Source organism: Haliotis rufescens, unplaced genomic scaffold, assembly GCF_023055435.1.
Source record: "Haliotis rufescens isolate VD_foot unplaced genomic scaffold, xgHalRufe1.0.p SCAF_18, whole genome shotgun sequence".
In the NCBI taxonomy this organism is placed as follows: Eukaryota; Metazoa; Mollusca; class Gastropoda; order Lepetellida; family Haliotidae; genus Haliotis; species Haliotis rufescens.
The window spans coordinates 29,653,621-29,673,462 of record NW_025963868.1 but is presented as its reverse complement, the minus strand read 5'-3'; the positions used below and the strand labels follow the sequence as shown (position 1 = coordinate 29,673,462).

At 41.4% G+C, this 19,842-nt stretch overlaps 1 protein-coding gene across 5 annotated transcripts in view; it reads left to right on the top strand.

The window, feature by feature from the left end:
• Positions 1–19,136, top strand: part of LOC124123193 — a 45,538-nt gene extending 26,402 nt beyond the window's left edge. For all 5 annotated transcript variants that reach the window (XM_046486486.2, XM_046486485.2, XM_048398569.1 and 2 more), the window contains exons 2-6: positions 7,982–8,065; positions 9,841–10,146; positions 11,659–11,780; positions 15,132–15,288; positions 16,173–19,136. In XM_046486486.2, the coding sequence (XP_046342442.2) occupies positions 7,996–8,065; positions 9,841–10,146; positions 11,659–11,780; positions 15,132–15,288; positions 16,173–16,369 (852 nt within the window). In that variant the 5' untranslated portion in view covers positions 7,982–7,995 and the 3' untranslated portion in view covers positions 16,370–19,136. The remainder of the gene's footprint in view (positions 1–7,981; positions 8,066–9,840; positions 10,147–11,658; positions 11,781–15,131; positions 15,289–16,172) is intronic.
• The last annotated feature ends 706 nt before the right edge of the window (positions 19,137–19,842 follow it).

The window sequence follows — 19,842 nt, the reverse complement described above, 5'->3', positions numbered from 1 at the left end:
TATTTGTGTTTGCTATTGCTACATGATTGGTTAAGACTCGGTTACGTCATGATAAAGCAATGAGAAATTGACATTTGATGATATAAGACAGCTACGCGATAAATCACAAAGAAGAAGGAAGCGATTTTTATTTCACGATAAAACCTTGTTCTATCATGACGTCATTTATGGAGATTCGAACATGCACTCGCAACTTGAGGACGTCGTAACTTTGATGTTATGAGTGAGAGGGAAATGTCCAGTGAGTTGTTCCCAATAGATGTAGCAGGGGAAGGGAGATAAATGCAATGCCCGAACAATCGCATCAGAAAGTGAGAGCGAAATGTTAATCGGTATTGGGAGAAAAGGTACAGACGAGAAAATTGTGAGAATATGCGGTGAAAACCAAATTCAAACACTCCTGTTCATAAAATGGATTTATCTGGCATTGCCGCGGTCGTACGTAATGTTGATATCTCATATAAGAAATAAACGAGTCGTGGTCGTTGTTTATCTACAATAAACAACTCCCAATCGCGGTTTGTTTCTTAATTACATGACCATATACCTTGACATTATATCACAGTTGATTATATCAGTTGACAAAAACGACATAAGCCGTTCCGTCATTACAAAAAACCCTTGCCAAAAGTAGCGCCAACTGCACGATTCCGACAACACCAGGAGCATGCATGTTTCATTATTCACCTTATGAAATGATGACACTGGGTGCTCGCAAAAAGGCGAGCTCATCCCGATCCACTAGTGGCACCCGCTACAAACACATGCAAAGGCAAGCCAATTGTTCACCCGAAAATGCACGGAAACACACGGTACAAGTTAAAATAGAGAATTGCATCAGATATCATTTTGGTCATTGATACGTCAAACCTGGAAATGCCAGCTACACGTCCAACACAAAGACCAAGCCAGGACCCGAATCCTTTAAACCCACCCAAACAACCCCCTGAGCACGAAGCTTGCATACATTTTCTCCTAACCTAAATTAATCTATACTAGTTCTGAAGTAAATCGTATTTACCCGCATGAATCGCCTTATGTCATTTATTCCCGATAAACAGAGCATGCACACTTTCCGACGGTAATGTGGGGTAAGTCACGCACCAAACCTATACTCTCGATATACATGTTGCTCTCACTTAAAACACTATTCGGATTACAAGATACGTATATTAAGTGCCATGCTTTTCTGATGTGCTATCATTCTAATTCGAAATAATGACATAAATAGTCACCCTTCAATATTTTTCAAGGTCGGGTTAATCACAAACATATTTGAATATATACCACATCTATACTTACATGTACTTATCTTTTATACTTTAAAGAATTAGGTCTGTGTGTCATACAGACCCCGAAACAAATATGTCCAATACAGCCCAAATTTGGCAAAATGAAGAAAGTCTCTTGGCTCCTTTTTCTTATATTTATAACTATTGTTTAACAACTGTTTTTTCTGTAAAATATGTTCATTTCAGAGATTAAATGTTATTCTAGCATCATGTCTGTGGTACGTTCACTGCATCAGCGTTGACATAAAAACGATTTTTACATATATAAATACATACAGAGGAAATGCTTAGCATTTATCTTTTAAGGAAGAATGTGGGACTTGCTTAATACATATGTATGTGGACATATATGTATGTACATTTGGATGAATATAGATATACCTCCTTATAGATAGTGATCGTAGATGATTGTAGAACGTGCACGAAGAAAATGGAATAATCATGTGAGTAATCGGGTTAATACCACGTTTAGCAATATTTAGCCATGTTGCGATATTGGTTTCCAACATACAAGACGGACCATGAAATTATGACTTGAATTTGGACCTGGCTTTCTTGTGTGATGTAACAACCCATACTCTAATGTAGAAAAAGAGCTAAAAGCACGAATAAAGATCACGAGATGAAACTTATGTATACATCTGGGCATATATTTGCGTAGTATTACTACGTTAATTCATCAGTATATATGTATTTTGCGCAAAGGATATTGTAGATCGATGCTTACATGCGCATATAACCTATTCACCAGTGCTGTACTATTTAATTCATTTGTCTTGTGATACATATAGATAGGAAAATGGAGAGTCTGTCTGAAGAAATATAGACATGCATGGGATCTTTTGGATAGCTGTACTTCACGGTTAGACAAACGCTTAGTCTCTGAAAATACATTTTTTTGGTTAAAACGAGAAACTATATTTAAATTTAAAAGGGGCCCAAGTGAGATGGAAATTTCAGCCTGAACCCGTTGAACATCTAGGCTTGTTTCATGTGGGGCTATAGCATTGCAGTAAGGCCTGGGCGGAAGGGAAAATAATTCTTCCCCGGGGAAGTATACGGGAGAGGTTAATTTAATAGCATGTAAGTCGACATGTTGGTTTCTTTGAAATTTCAAGCCACACAGATACCGAAACGAAACATACAAATCATGTGAAATGTGCGTGAAATGTTGATGTTTATCTTTTCCAGCAATACGAGATACTTCGTCTTGCTATTCTGAGACTTAGTCACTTTTCGTAATGCTGATAACCCATAAAATTTGTTCATTTTGTTTTTAAAAGAGCTCAAAATGATCCCATTTTGCTAAAGTTAACCGGTCTATATTTTTTAAGAATATACTATTGCACATTGAGCGATTATCTCCTTTAGCTATAGGCGTAGTATAGAAGTGATAAATCACGCACTGACCTTGCATTGCTGTACATCGTATCTTATAAAAGCTGTATCACTGAGAGTGAGTGATTATCTCCCTTACCCGAACAGCTCAATTGCGCACTACCTTTGCAATGTATCGTATGTTATTCAGGCAGCCATCGAGAAACGTTCCAGGAAGGAATTTAGGCCCAGCCTGTCACGCGCACTCAATTTTCACACTGCTATTGCGACATATTGTTCAACACGATTAAATACCAGGCTTCTATAAAGTGTGACTTTGTTCAATAAAAAAAAACACATGTAAAACAACCGGTTTGATGTGAGAATTGTTTTATTAGTTGTCTTCATAATCACATGTATGGCGCTTGCTGTGCATAGTTGAGCACAGCATTGTTTTAAATACTTCACTGTATGTAATGTATGGTACATACCGTTTCATGCGGGGGTTATCGTTTCTGCCTGGTTTATTGCTTTAACACAAAAAAATTAACTTCCAGCAGAGATCATACACCCGTATATGTTCTTTGCTTCTGGATACATAGGAATTCAACAGGTTGGTCTGTGGTTTGCAATTATTTTCCAAAAAGATAATACGGTTGCATGATATCTTCACGATGTTTGGGTTGAACATAGTAACATTCTTCTAAACAAATTTCCAATCTAAGCCGGAAGCAATCACAACACAAACCCAGTTAACCAAAAGGAACCATACACAAGAGTGAGTGAGGTAGTTGGGTTTAACGCCGTCTTGAACAGTATTCCTTGTCAGCTTGATGTGGGGGGAAAGTCTGAAGTGATGCAGGTCTTAGACGTTCACCACTTTGGTGAAACCAACGAGCAAGGGTTTTTTGCTGACAACAAAATCGGGGCGAACTGAGATTCAAACACACCGTCATTAGATTCTGGCGTGCCCAAGGGACACAACTCTGCATGGCGAATTGCAGCGCCTTCGGCGACTGGGCCAATCATGCCCCCGTAAACAACTGTAAGAAACTATTACACAACAAAGATGTTTTAGATGAGATATGTATTGCGAAACATTCCATGAAGAAACAGTGGCAATATTACAAAATCACAAACTACAAAATACATGCACAATAAACGACAATTAAAAAACACAGGAACATTCAACATTCAAAGGAGGTACATTATAACAATTTTATTTCAAAAACAAGTGCATTATAATGATATGGAAACAATATGAGAATTGAGAAAACTATGGTAATGTTGTACATACATGTACAAGGAATTTGTTTGTAATTGTTGATATGTTAACAGATCTTGGAAGTTGTTTCTGAAAAACTGTTGGTAAAGTTATTAGAATCTGTTCCTTTTAACAGAGTGTACCAAATTCTTTATCATGATTGGGGATTATTTGTGATTCTCTTTCTTGGTTGTATTATGTAAGACAGTGCGTAATGTTGTTCATCTTCTGAAACATCACATGTTTCACAGATACGTTGTTCAAATGGGGTTGGTGTTTTTGTATATCTACATTTTTTTCAATTTTTAGTTTGTGATTACTTAAACGAAGTTTTGAGAAAAGTGACCTATGGCCTTTGTATTCTCAATATTTATTGATAACGTGACCAAACTGTATGTTCCTAACTTGCTGCTAGATAAATGGGAATCCATTAATGATTGCATAATTTTTTTACATTTGAACTGAAGTATATTTAGAGTGGATTCATTACATTTTTTGTGTTTACTATTTTAAAGTTTGCTTTATTTAACCCAACCAACATTTTGACCAGAAATATTGATATTTGCTGCAAAAGCATGCTCTAGAATGACATTTGTTGTGTTATCTATATAGGATTTGTTTTATTGGTTCTAATAGTGGGTATATATCAAGTTTTGCCTGACAGGCCCAGTATTCTTGCTTGGGTTTTCTTTGTGCTGACCAATTAAGACACTGTTTCTTTTATTGTGCTTTCCAAAGATAAATACATTAATAACAACCAATTTGTACTTAACACAAATTGCCTCCTCCCATAGCTTACACTTATTTCCTCTGCACATAACATTATATTGCGGGGAGCTATTGATGCTCTGCAGCAATCTCTACTTGTATGGTTCAGGGAATGTGAGACAAACTACATCACGGTCTCTATCGCCGTCGTGATCTTTAGAGCTACGAAATTAGAGCCATCTGAGACAGCCACTCGACACCTGTTTGCACCCATCAGATACCAGTCACTACTGTCACTGCTCCTCTCTCCAAACGAAAAAAACCCGAAAAATGTCGGAAGTGTATATTTTTAATCCTTCTAATTTACTTTTTAGATACATGATTTAACTTTAAAGTACTTATATAGATATATGTGATGCTGGTACCGTTTTGTCGCCATTGTGTAGTTATTGTGGAGTTATTATGAATATCAAATATACTAACGTAATCGGGTGGTCAGGCTCGCTGACTTGGTTCATGCAATTCATCGTATCCCAATTGCGTAGATCGTTGCTCTTGATGTCAATAACTGGATTGTCTGGCCCAGACCGGATTATTTACAGACCGCCGTCATACAGCTGGTAATTGTTGAGTGCGGCGTTTAACAACAATCAAACAAAAACTGAGTGCAGGACGACTTGTATTATACATATATTTTGTGGACCTATATGTATGTACATTTGGATGATATACCTCCTTAAAGAAAGTGTTCGGAGATGACTGTGTACGCAGCGCGGGGTGATTCGAAATACGGCTGCCTTCAGCGTTATGGTCAATGCAGGGTGACGTGACGACCTCGTTCTTGCGGGCTAAATGTAATAAAACGACACTGCTAGCGTGCTGATTGTGTAGTCTTATCTATTTTATCTATATGTTTTTTCTATATAGGTTGTCTAACGTTCATGGTGTACAACGTGTAGACCGTACAAGATGAATTTGATCCAGCTAGACGTAGATTTTTTTCCCTACATTACCCGGTGTATATCGTGTTGACACAACCCGTCTCTATTGTGGTATGATGTACTTTCAACACACACCCTGTATACATCAAACCAGGTCGCACGCTCTAGCGAGCGCGGGTTAAACGACGAGGCCACGTCAGTTGTCAAGCGCGCTCAATTCAAACTGGGCTGACGGGTACGGTCTGTCTATTCAGGGCAGCACGCTATACATTTAGCTCTATTCGTAACCCTTTACTTTTGTTTTCTTATGAATTCTTTTATGCCTTATAAACACACACCTTTCATTCCCCCTCACCTGTGACGCGCTGTTGATGCATGAGTCATCCTATCCGATCACGTGACTTGGATCAACCAATCACCTTCGCATCCGCCTGGATCAACCGGATCAACCAAAAAAGGTTCCTGCGGACTTAGACTATACTACTCAGATCGATAACCAAGGTCTATGTTGTGATAAAACGGGTCTAACATCGCGCAATGTGTGAGGACCTTGATTAAAAACATGAAGAGATTTGGAAAATATCAGTTGACAACGAGTTGGCGGTGCACATGCTTTGCAAATCCTGCAATCGACCAAAATCTGCACGACAGTTTACGAACCGGATTTCGATTTCGGTGAACGATTTTGATTGGACTATGGATAGACTCGTTAGTCCAGCCAAAATGTAACTCCAAAATACCAGCCTAGTTCGGCAAGGGTGGAAACTGGACTTTTAAAGTCAGTTAATTCTCTTGCCTTGGGAAGATGGCATACCACATGCGCCGTCAGTTTAAGGTTGGACCGTCCGGGTCAGCACACCTAGCGGGTTAGTGAAGGGAAGATACATTGAAAAAGAGCGTCCATTAGGCTAACCTCTCTGTGATTGTACTAGTTGTCTTCAATGCTCAGATATCCTGACTAAATTCATAAGTCGTGTCGCCTATGTGCGTAATCTTGTTGAACAAGCAATATCCTGTTCTAGACTAACGGCGCTAAGTTTCTGAAAATATAGAATTTTGATGGAAACAAACAACTCCATGTAGTTACCATATTCGACATGATAAGCGCCCAGGGCGCTCTCAAAATCAGAAATATGGAGCTCTTCTTAGAATATTATGTTGGTGAAAAACAACAGCTGAAAAGATCGTAAATTTCGTGGTATATGCTGACAGCCTGAAATGTTTATATACGACAGGTATATTTTTCCAGAATTTAACTTCCCATAATTAAGGATGCATATAACACACATATTATACAAAAATAAATACGTCTTGTGTACATTGATCTATCGGAAGGGATGCTAATTGGGATTGTTCATGATCACTAGCCAATATATTAGCAAATATCGCCGTGGGCGCTTATTAGAGCGGGGCACTTATTACGTCGAATACGGTAAACAAGAGTCCCAATGAGGTGGGAGATTCGGTGTGTAGAATATGTAGACGTCTTTCATTTAGTGCCAAAACATTACAGTAAGCATATTGGGGATGGGCCACAGGAACTCGTTATTAGTCAGTATATAAAAATATATACCGTATTCAACGTAATAAGCGCCCAGGGTGCTCTCAAAATTTGAAATAGGGGGCTTATTATTTTGGTGCAAAAAAAACAGAGTTGAAAGATCGTAAATTTTGTGGTTTATGCTGACAGCCTGAAATGTTTATATATATGACATATGTTTTTCCAGAATTTTAATTGCCCATAATCAAGGGTGCATATAACACACGACTGTGTATTATAGACGAATAAACAAGTCTTGTGTACATTGTTCAATCGGAAGGGGTGCTAATTAGGATTGTTCACTAGCCAATATGTTAGCAAATCTCGCCTTGGGCGCTTATTAGAGCGGGGTGCTTATTACGTCGAAGGGGGCACGGGTGGCCCAGTCGTCTAAGGCGCCGTGATTCGCTGTGCAGAGTTGCGTCCCTTGGGCACGCCGGAAACCTATGATTGTGGGTTCGAATCCCGATTCGCCCCGATTATGTTTCTAGGTTTGTCAGCACCATACCCGTGCTTGTGGGTTTCAACGAAGTGGTAAACGTCTGAGACCTGCATCACTTCGGGCTTTCCTCCCACATTAAGCTGACACGGCGTGATATAACTGGAATACTGGTAAAAGCGGCGTTAAACCCAACTCACTCACTCACTGTCCGTGCTGCATATATTACAACTAATGTATTGTTACTGTTTGACTCATGCATTGATTGCTGGGCGATGCAGAGATCATCATATACTTGTGTGACGACTTGGAACATCGATTATCCAGTGTTTTTTGTCACCGAGATCTAGTCCCTTTTTGTTTTTAAAGTAGACATTAAAAGCTGATTCCGTTCCTGTATTTTCACCCATAACCATTCTAACCACTGATATATTTTGGGTGTGCATTAATGTACATTTAGATCATCTGTATGTGTTTCAGATTAATGTGACGTGATGGAGATGTTGTCACAGAGACAAGTTACATTCTTTCTGCTGGTCTGCTTCAGCGCCATCTTAGTCAACGGTAAGGATCTCGCAGCATGAGGGAGATATGGGTGGCCCAGTCAACGAAGGTTTCACAATTCTCTGTTCAGTCCACTCCCCTTTGTCATGCCAGGATCTGCTGATCTAAGATTCACCTTGATTAGATCCTTGGATGTTAGCACAATTCCCAACTGTGCAACGTTTAACCCTTGTGGTGTTCCAACTGTGCAACTTTTATCCCTTGTGGTTTTCAAACTGTCCAACTTTTAACCCTTGTGTTTGTTTGTTTGTTGTTTAACGCCGCACTCAGCAATATTCCAGCTATATGACGGCGGTCTTTAAAATAATCGAGTCTGGACCAGACAATCCAGCGATTGACATCATGAGCATCGATCCACACAATTGGGATCGATGACATGTATCCCGTTAGTCGCCTTTTATGACAATCATAGTCGCCTTTTACGGCAGGCATGGGTTGCTGAAGACCTTTTCTACCCTGGAATCTTCACGGGTCTTTAACCCTTGTGGTGTTGTAGCTGTCCAACGTTTAACTCTAGTGGTGTTCTAGCTGTCCAACTGTTAACCCTAGTGTTGTTCCAACTGTCCAACTTTTAACCCTAGTGATGTTCCAACTGTGCAACTTTTAACCCTAATTGTGTTCCAACTGTGCAACTTTTAACCCCGATGGTGTTCCAACTGTCCAACTGTTAACCCTTGTGGTGTTCCAACTGTCCAACTATTAACCCTTGTGGTGTTCCAACTGTCCCACTGTTAACCCTTGTGGTGTTTCAACTGTCCAACTGTTAACCCTTGTGGTGTTCCAACTGTCCAACTGTTAACCCTTGTGGTGTTCCAACTGTCCAACTTTTAACCCTTGTGGTGTTCCAACTGTGCAACTTTTAACCCTGATGGTGTTCCAACTGTCCAACTGTTAACCCTAGTGGTGTTCCAACTGTGCAACTTTTAACCCCGATGGTGTTCCAACTGTCCAACTATTAACACTGATGGTGTTCCAACTGTCCAACTGTTAACCCTTGTGGTGTTCCAACTGTCCAACTGTTAACCCTTGTGTAGTTCCAACTGTCCAACTGTTAACCCTTGTGGTGTTCCAACTGTCCAACTGTTAACCCTTGTGGTGTTCCAACTGCCCAACCTTTGACCCTGATGGTGTTCCAACTGCCCAACTGTTAACCCTTGTGGTGTTCCAACTGTCCAACTGTTAACCCTTGTGGTGTTCCAACTGCCCAACCTTTGACCCTAGTGGTGTTCCAACTGTCCAACTGTTAACCCTTGTGGTGTTCCAACTGTCCAACTGTTAACACTTGTGGTGTTCCAACTGTCCAACTTTTAACCCTAGTGGTGTTCCAACTGTGCAACTTTTAACCCTTGTGGTGTTCCAACTGTCCAACCTTTGACCCTAATGATGTTCCAACTGTCCGAACTTTAACCCTAGTGGTGTTCCAACTGCCCAACTTTTGACCCTAATGGTGTTCCAGCTGCCCAACTGTTAACCATTGTGGTGTTCCAACTGTCCAACCTTTGACCCTAATGGTTGGAATGCTTGGCTCCATTGTACAGAGAATTTCGAAGCCTTCACGCTGATTGATTAGGAAGTTCAACTGATGCAATCTTCTGTGCAGTTGATGGAGGTGTCTTCAGGTCTTTCTGCCGGGGGTTGTTGTATCAGCATGATGAAAATAAAGGATGTGATTTTAATGAACTTGCCTTATATCTTGTCGTTACAATGTTCAAGTTATGACGAGCACCCCTTGGCCTTCATGTTTGAATTCAAACAGTGTTTGTTTTTCTCCACAGATGCGGCCATTACAAGTACGTCCTGCCCTGAAGTAGCATGCCTTGGCCAGCCGTTCAACATCACTTGTGACATCACAGGGGTGTACGAGACAATTGGGTTTTCCCGGCCAGATGCTCTTGAAGTAACAACGTGCCTGGCCGATGAGGACAAATGCTATGTTAATGTTGATAATTATGAGATTGTGTTTCGGTCTCCTGAAAAGCATATTCTTCGTATCAAGAAGTTTTCAAAGAAGGATATTGGAATGTGGAATTGTCGAGATGGAGACAACCCTCTCTTGAAGACTTGTCGCGTGGATGGTTATGGTAAGATTCTTACCACTTTGAATTTGGGCGGGGGATATAGGAACAGAGTTTTTCGTCAGTCCGCTCCTCAATAGGGACAAATTTTCAGAAAAGCTATATTTTATCCTATCCTATTCTCTTTCTTCTTTCGATCCTATATGTCCGAAACAAAGGTTTCCTGCTTCTACAGATTATACATCCATACATACCTCACGTCGCCAATGTCACCTACCAGATCTAGGTCATGCACGCATTGCATGCTGGTTGACCTACATGCGCCAATCACGTGTCTATCCCAGCAAACTCATCCTCTTTCATCCGGGGTAGAATAGGTCTTCAGCAACCCATGCTTGCCGTAAAAGGCGATTATGCTTGTCGTAAGAGGCAACTAACGGGATCAGGTGGTCAGGCTCGCTGACTTGGTTGATGCATGTCATCGTATCCCAATTGCGTGGATCGATGCTCATGATGTCAATCACTGGATTGTTTGGTCCAGACTCGTTTATTTACAGACCGCCGTCATATAGCTGGAATATTGCTGAGTGTGCCGTTAAACAACAAACAAAAAATCATCCTTGTTCAAATCGCCACACAGTGGTGGTGTGTTTTCGTATCAGGGAATCTATTTTTGTTTTTTCCTTGCCAATTTACCTTTTTCTACGGCATGACGTGTAGGTTTCTCCTTCAGACCCTCATTACGAGTGCTCCGTTTGTCACGACAAGTGTATTTTGTAATTATTTTTCTACAGAGTTACTGCCCTTGCTCCGTGCTTTTTTACTTATGCATACTGCATGAAATGAGGACATGTTTCTTAGAAACTACTTAAGTTACATGAAGGAAGTTAGCGCGCTAGACTAAGAGATACTTGTCAAGACTGAGTTCAAAAATTGGTGCCGTAGATTATGTTTTTCCAGAGTTACATCCCTTGCTACATGTTTTTAGATTTTGTGCAGACATGCCCAGTTCTTGATCCATGTTTTATTTGTTTTATTCAGTGCATAGTGAAAGTGAAATCAGATTTTCCCATGACATAAAGCCACCCCAGTGCCTCTATCTTTCTAAGATTATATTGGACTCTTCTTTCCCCTGTTAACATCAACTTATTTGTTATTCACTACCCTATCATGCCACCCGTGAAGATCCATGTAGAGAATAGGTCTTCAGCAACCCAAGCTTGTCTCCCCGTGAAGACCCATGTAGAGAATAGGTCTTCAGCAACCCAAACTTGTCTCACCTTTAAGATCCATGTAGAGAATAGGTCTTCAGCAACCTAAGCTTGTCTGCCCGTGAAGATCCATGTAGAGAATAGGTCTTCAGCAAACCAAACTTGTCTCACCTTTAAGATCCATGTAGAGAATAGGCCTTCAGCAACCGAAGCTTGTCTCCCCGTGAAGATCCATGTAGAGAAAAGGTCTTCAGCAACCCATGTTTGTCCTCCGTGAAGATCCATGTACCAATCTCATTAAAATCAGATCTTAGTTCTCGTTATCGCTTAGCAAAGATTATCGCTTTGATTTCTTTTCTCACTTCAGATGTAAAACAGTCCCCAACACCCACTACTTCAGGTTGTATTTCTCTTAACAAAGCTGGATTTCGACCGAGTACATTGTGTAGAGGTTTTAAAGAGGATCCAAATGTCAACATCACAATAAGGGTGAGACAGATTAAGGATTTCAAATCACCACTTTTGGTGAAGATTCACTTCCATGTGTGAGTCTGATTCTTGGGATTCTGTGCCTGTGTTTGGCCACTCCTCCATGTGTGAGTCTGATTGTTGGGATTCTGTGCCTGTGTTAGGCAACGCCTCCATGTGTGAGTCTGATTGTTTGGATGCTGTTAGGCCACTTCCCCATGTGTGAGTCTGATGGACGGGATGCTGTTAGGCCACTCCCCCATGTTTGAGTCTGATTGTTGGCATGCTGTTAGGCCACTCCCCCATGTTTGAGTCTGATTGTTGGCATGCTGTTAGGCCACTACCCCATGTTTGAGTCTGATTGTTGGCATGCTGTTAGGCCACTCCACTATGAGTGAGTCTGATGGACGGGATGCTGTTAGGCCACTCCCCCATGTGTGAGTCTGATTGTTGGGATGCTGTGTTAGGCCACTCCCCCATGTTTGAGTCTGATTGTTGGCATGCTGTTTGGCCACTCCCCCATGTGTGAGTCTGATTGTTGGGATGCTGTTAGGCCACTCCCCCATGTTTGAGTCTGATTGTTGGGATGCTGTTAGGCCACTCCCCCATGTTTGAGTCTGATTGTTGGCATGCTGTTAGGCCACTCCCCCATGTTTGAGTCTGATTGTTGGTATGCTGTTAGGCCAGTACCCCATGTTTGAGTCTGATTGTTGGCATGCTGTTAGGCCACTCCCCCATGTTTTGGTCTGATTGTTGGCATGCTGTTAGGCCGCTCCCCATGTTTGAGTCTGATTGTTGGCATGCTGTTAGGCCACTCCCCCATGTATGAGTCTGATTGTTGGCATGCTGTTAGGCCACTCCCCATGTTTGAGTCTGATTGTTGGGATGCTGTTAGGCCACTCCCCCATGTTTGAGTCTGATTGTTGGGATGCTGTTAAGCCACTCCCCCATGTGTGAGTCTGATTGTTGGGATGCTGTTAGGCCACTCCCCCATGTATGAGTCTGATTGTTGGGATGCTGTTAGGCCACTCCCCCATGTATGAGTCTGATTGTTGGCATGCTGTTAGGCCCTCCCCCATGTATGAGTCTGATTGTTGGGATGCTGTTAGGCCACTCCCCCATGTATGAGTCTGATTGTTGGCATGCTGTTAGGCCAGTCCCCAATGTTTGAGTCTGATTGTTGGCATGCTGTTAGGCCACTCCCCCATGTATGAGTCTGATTGTTTGGATGCTGTTAGGCCAGTCCCCATGTTTGAGTCTGATTGTTGGCATGCTGTTAGGCCACTCCCCCATGTATGAGTCTGATTGTTGGGATGCTGTTAGGCCACTCCCCCATGTATGAGTCTGATTGTTGGCATGCTGTAAGCCACTCCCCCATGTATGAGTCTGATTGTTGGGATGCTGTTAGGCCAGTCCCCATGTTTGAGTCTGATTGTTGGCATGCTTTTAGGCCACTCCCCCCTGTATGAGTCTGATTGTTGGGATGCTGTTAGGCCAGTCCCCATGTTTGAGTCTGATTGTTGGCATGCTGTTAGGCCACTCCCCCATGTATGAGTCTGATTGTTGGGATGCTGTTAGGCCACTCCCCCATGTTTGAGTCTGATTGTTGGGATGCTGTTAGGCCAGTCCCCATGTTTGAGTCTGATTGTTGGCATGCTGTTAGGCCAGTCCCCATGTTTGAGTCTGATTGTTGGCATGCTGTTAGGCCAGTCCCCATGTTTGAGTCTGATTGTTGGTATGCTGTTAGGCCACTCCTCTATGTGTGAGTCTTATGGACGGGATGCTGTTAGGCCACTCCTCTATGTGTGAGTCTTATGGACGGGATGCTGTTAGGCCACTCCCACATGTGTGATTCTGATTGTTTGGATGCTGTTAGGCCAGTCCTTATTCTGGATGGAACTCATTGAAGTTTTTGAATATGTTCATCTCTACCCGTGTAGTATGCGTGTAGTAGCGATCAGTAGTGAGTAAATATAATGGTTTTGGACATGTTGGATTTACTGAACAAGTTTTAACATTTTGAATAATATTTTTTTAATTTCTTCCAATCATAACTACTTCTTGACATGTGATCTTACTGTTGTTAAGTGAATGCCAGGGAATATCAATTCAGCACAATAAACATGTCAGGTCACTTCACGAACAGGAGCGGCGGGGTAGCCTATGGTAAAAGCGTTCACTCGTCAAGCTGAAGACCCGGGTTCAAATCCCCCCCTGGGTACAATATGTGAAGTCCATTTCTGGTGTCCCCTGCCGTGCTATTGCTTGAATATTGCAAAAAGCAGCGTAAAACCATCCTCACTCACTCACTCACTAAGCTTACTTACAGGACTGGGGGCACGGGTGGCCCAGTGGTCAAAGGCGCCGCAATTCACTGTGTAGAGTTGTGTTCTTTGGGCAACACCAGAAACCTATGATTGTGAGTTCGAATCCTGGTTCGCCCCAATTATGTTTCTAGGTTTGTCAGCACCATAACCGTGCTCGTGGGTTTCACCAAAGTGGTAAATCTGAGACCTGAATCACTTTGGGCTTTCCTCCCTCATTAATCTGACACGCCGTGATATAACTGGAATACTGTTCAAAGCAGCGTAAAACCAAACTCACTCGCTCACTCACTATAAGTCAATTACAGAGATTATCCTGTGATATGTGATTGTTTGTTTGCTGTTAACGCCTCACAAAGAAATGTTATATTTGGGATAACACTTTCTTAGTAAAGTATAGATTCTCGTACTTTTTGGGGGTTGAGTCCCGTCCGGATTCGAACCCACACCTGCCAGAGTGAGGCACCTAATCGCCAGCACACAAAGTCAGCGATCTAACCCACTCAGCCACCGAGGCTCTGTACGAGAATCTGTACTTCACTAAGAAAGTGTTATCCCAAATATAACATTTGTTACATTTGGCCACTTTCTAAATGGCATTGTGTATTCATAGCTTTCGGCCATGGGAGACATGCCAATTTACACTTGTCAGAGGGGTACTCAAAGTACGTGATCTAGACTACCAGTTGTCGGACTTTCATTTTTGTGGAAGCCTCGGTGGCTGAGTGGGTTAGATCGCTGACTTTGTGTGCTGTTAGTGCCTAAACTATTGTTTCATGATATAAGTAATGTCCAACGTCTTCGAAGTATAACACACAATGAACCAGGTCACTGGGCCTGACCACGTGATCCATTAAGTTGCCCATTTTGACGGCCATGGGTTGCTGTGAGCCAATTCTAACACAGACTCCCCACAGTGTTGATGTGTGAAAAGGTTCATCTGAATAAGGGACCATCTGTAACCAGATAAGCTGGTCCTTTGTCCAGTATTTCAGTCCAAAATGTCCAGATTAGTAAGATATTTCAGTCAGTATATTTTTTTTTTCAGGTGGCCAACCTGCCCTTCACCTTCACGTATGACCAGTACAATCAGAATGATATTGTGACTCTCCCCCACATCCCGAAAGGTGGAGATGTAGAATGCAGAGTCACTGGGCCAGCCTCTCTGTGCTACACTGCCTCCATGCCATACGAGAACAAAATCTGTAAGTTTCCCAGCAAACACGAGGGCTGCATATTGGTAAAAAATTGTATTCCAATATATGAAGGGGTAAAACAATCTGAAAGTCCAATGTTCCGGATACATCAAAAGTAGACATTGACTCATTACAAAAATTTATGGGTTAAAAGTGTGATGACGTTCCTATTTATTATTGTGACATGTGTTTCAAAGGTTGTGCTTACACCATCGAAAATTGTAGACAGTCTAGCTTTTTATACTCATTGTTTACAACATCAGCACATAGTTTCTATATTTATCAAGGGGCGCGGGTGGCCCAGTCGCTAAGGCGCCGCGATTCGCTGTGTAGAGGTGCATCCCTTGGACTAGCCAGAAACCTATGATTGTGGGTTCGAATCCCGGTTCGCCCCAATTATGTTTCTAGGTTTGTCAGCACCATACCCGTGCTCGTGGGTTTCACCGAAGTGGTAAACGTCTGAGACCTGCATCACTTCGGGCTTTCCTCCCTCATTAAGCTGTCACGCTGTGATATAACTGGAATAATGTTAAAAGAGGCGTTAAACCCAACTCACTCACTCACTATATTTATCAGACCTCCAATGAGGCTTGTCCCCCCCCCCCCCCCCCCCCCCAATTAACCATACAACAATGTCACTCACGCTCACTCACTCATACACATACTAACCCACCCACTCACTCATCCACCCCTCCTCATGTGTTTTCACTCACTCACTCACTCACACTCACACACTCATGTACTAACCCACCCACCCACTCACTACCTCACCTATGTACTCACCCAGCCACCCACCCACTCACTCACTCACTCACTCACATACCCACTCACTCACTCACCCACCCACCCACCCACTCACTCACTCAATCACTCACCCACTTTCATCTTTTCAGGTCCAGCTCACGGTCCAACTCCACCTTCTCCATGGTTTTACGTTAGTATTGGCTTTGCAGTTCTACTTGTACTGGTCCTCGTCGGCCTCGTGGTTGATTGGGTGTACTTCAGGCCAAGGGATAAGGGCGCAACTCACTCCGAGAAGGTCAAATTGTGGTCCACGAACGCCTATACAACAACTGGGGAGTACATATAACCTCAGACTTTCAACAAACTTTTAAGCTTAATTGTCCTGAATTTCGTAGTTTTACACCTCCCTGACTTGTGGCACGCCTTGGATAAACTTATTAACATGAATCTGGAGGTCACTAGTGTAAACATATAGAAATGCACTTTTGGTAAGCAATAATACAAAAGACAATCCACTTCAAAACGAAATAATACAGCTAGTTTATGATGACTTTAAAACACATTCATGCTGCTGTATCTCGCACACTAAATGAGTAAATCACGAACCATGTTGTGTTGCCTTCTCGACAAGCATTTTCTCCTGTAAGCAAACATTTTTTCTCAATTTTGCTTCGTATGTATTGTACAATAACACTGTGATATCTCGCTTTGTATATCAGCAACATTACTTACAATTTGTAGGTGTTTTATAATGCAAGGTCTAGCTCGTACTGTCTCCGGTATAGTGTGTTGTTTTCGTCTGTCCTGTAAGCGACATATGTAACTTAATAGCACTTCATGTCCCAGTTCAACACCACCTACAAGTTTTGTGGGTGCGTTATATTGCAATGTCTAGCTCGTACCTTCTCTTTTCGTCCGTACTGTAAGTGACGAGAAGTGGCTGCTTGTATCATGCGCAACACCTATATGCGCATGTACAACACCGTCATGCGCATGCACAAGTCTTTCCTTTGTTCTGCTGCTTTGTTCTCGGCCATTTTGACCGCCTCCGTGGTCTAGTGGTAGAGCGTCTACCTGGAGAGCAAAAGGTCCAGGGTTCGATTCCCGTCCGCGTCATACCAAAAGACGTTAAAAGATTGTACTTGTTGTTACCCCGTCTGGTGCTCGGCATTTAGGGTCTGAAACAAGGACTGGTCGGCTCGAAGTAAATATACTGTGTCTGATTGGGGTATTCATGTAAAACTGCGGAATGGTTTCTCAGTGAGCTAGCACTATAAATCTGCATCAGTCCGGACAAGTACAAGCAGCCACATACACACACATGTGCATGCACGTCGCTATACAAGTGCAATAATCTTGGACGTGATGTTAAACCCCATTTCACCTCACCTCATATCAATTTCAAGCGCTTCAAAAGCTTCCCACCTCCTGCCTCCCTTACTACACCATCCCTTACTACACCATCCTTGTCTCATTACAGGCAACCATGTATACTGTAACGATGTTCGTGTGTGTACCCAGTTGATGGTGTCTGACACACCCTTACAGTGCAAGCATTGACTTTTACCTTTGACGTATCTGTGTCTTCAGAAAAACAAATTACACCAATTTTAGTTATTATATTTAACAAAAATTTTGAGAGTGGTAACTTTCTAGATGTGTTGGGAAAAAGTATCATCTGTCCTCTGTTCAAGTCTGGTGATATGAATGATGCCTACAATTATAGAGGTATATCACTCATTGATACCATATGCAAAGTGTTTACATCTATTCTTAATGCTAGACTACAGAGGTGGTGTGATGATAACAATATCATTGACGAATCTCAAGCTGGATTTAGACCCAACTATTCCACAACAGATCATATATTTTCACTACAGGCCATTATCCAAAAGTATGCATGTAAAAAGAAAGAAAGGTTCTACTGCTTATTTGTAGATTTCTCAAAAGCTTTTGAGAATGTGGATCACAATATGTTGTTACAGAGTTTGGCTGATATTGGTGTCTGCGGAAAGTTTTTGTCTATTATAACATCAATGTACGATAAACTGTGTGCCTGTGTTAGAACACCTGCTGGATTATCCAAATACTTTAAGTGTAATATAGGTACCCGTCAAGGATGCATCCTCAGCCCTCAGATGTTTTTAATATTCATAAATAAACTTGTAAATTTTATGGAAAATTATGGAGGACAAACCGTCTTTATTACTAAAGACTGCCCAGCAATATATGCACTTATGTTTGCTGATGATGTGTCATATATTGCTGATACACTTTTAAATTTACAAAAGAAGACCAATGCCTTGGAACATTTTTGCAATACCACAGGTATGAAGGGTAAACTTGAAAAAAACTAAAGTTATGGTATTCAGAAATGGCGGACCCCTTAGACATTATGAAAAATGGAAATTTAATAGTGTATATATTGAAACTATGTCGTTTTATAGATATTTGGGTATTGTGTTCACACCCAAACTTGTTTGGACTAAGGCACTAAATACTCTTGCTGCACAGAGTAACAAGGCCATTCTGACATTATATAGATATCAAAAGAAAGTTGGTAATATACCCTGTCAAGATTTATTTAAGATAGTTGATGCTATGATTGTGCCTATTGTCTGTTACGGCGCAGAAATATGGGTCATCTCATATTGTAAAGTGATTGAAGATGTACAGAATAAAATGTTTAAATGGTTTCTAAACACAGGTAAAACAACAAACAATGCAATGGTTTTAAAAGAGTGCGGAAGAGCCCCTCTCCAACATGTGTATACCACAAGGGACATCAAGTATTGGTGCAGGCTACTGCGTTTGGACGAGCACAGACTGCCTCGCCAATGCTATTTAATGCTCAAATCACTGGACCATTCTGGTCGCACCACATGGGCTACTCACATTAAGAATATTTTGTTTAAATTAGGTTTTGGATATGTATGGTTAACACAAGATGTTGGCAATGTGAAGATATTTATTCATCTTTTTAAGCGAAGATTATTTGATAACCTTCAACAATCATGGTGTAGTTCTATCAATAGTATATCTGATAACTTTTATTATACTCCCGTTCACAAAGTAAATCGGGGGTATATAGCGTTCCGTTCGTTCTTCCGTCCGTCCGTCCTTCTGTCCGAGCTTTTGTACGGCCCATAACTTATTAACCATGCACCCTAGCTTCACCAAACTTTCTCCACACATTAACCATAATGCGTACTTGTGCCTTTTGCTAGTTTGAAGATTCTAAAAAAAATAATTTTTGCCGTTTCCATAGAATCATGGTGAAACATAAAATTTGGGTAGAGTTTTTGTACGATCCATGTTGACAATATTATGTATTCTAGCTTCAGCAAACTTGCTACATTAACCACTGTGATTGTTTTTTATCTTTTATAAGATCCTGAAAGTTTCCTCTTATGCTGTTTTCATGGAAACATGATGGAATTTTAAAATTGTGATCACTGGTTTTGTATAGCTTATATATTTTCTAAATTTGTTTCCACCTATGTTGATCATCATAAGTATCTGTGCTTTGTGTTAGTTTGAATTTATGAATTCTTTACCATTTATGTTAAGGCTAGATGGAAATTATTAATTTATTGATTTTCTTATATGATATTGTTCCATTTTTATGTGTTTTTATACCAACAATTTTTTATCCTTTTGATAATTCTTCTTATGTAACTCCTCAATCAAATTTTTATTCAAAGGTGTTCATGGTGATCACCTTCCTCGGAGTGAACACTGGTAACATGGGAGATGGGGGGGGGGGGGGGGGGGGGGTCAATTGTCACTGGAACTCAATCTTAGTTTTTAAACCATTGA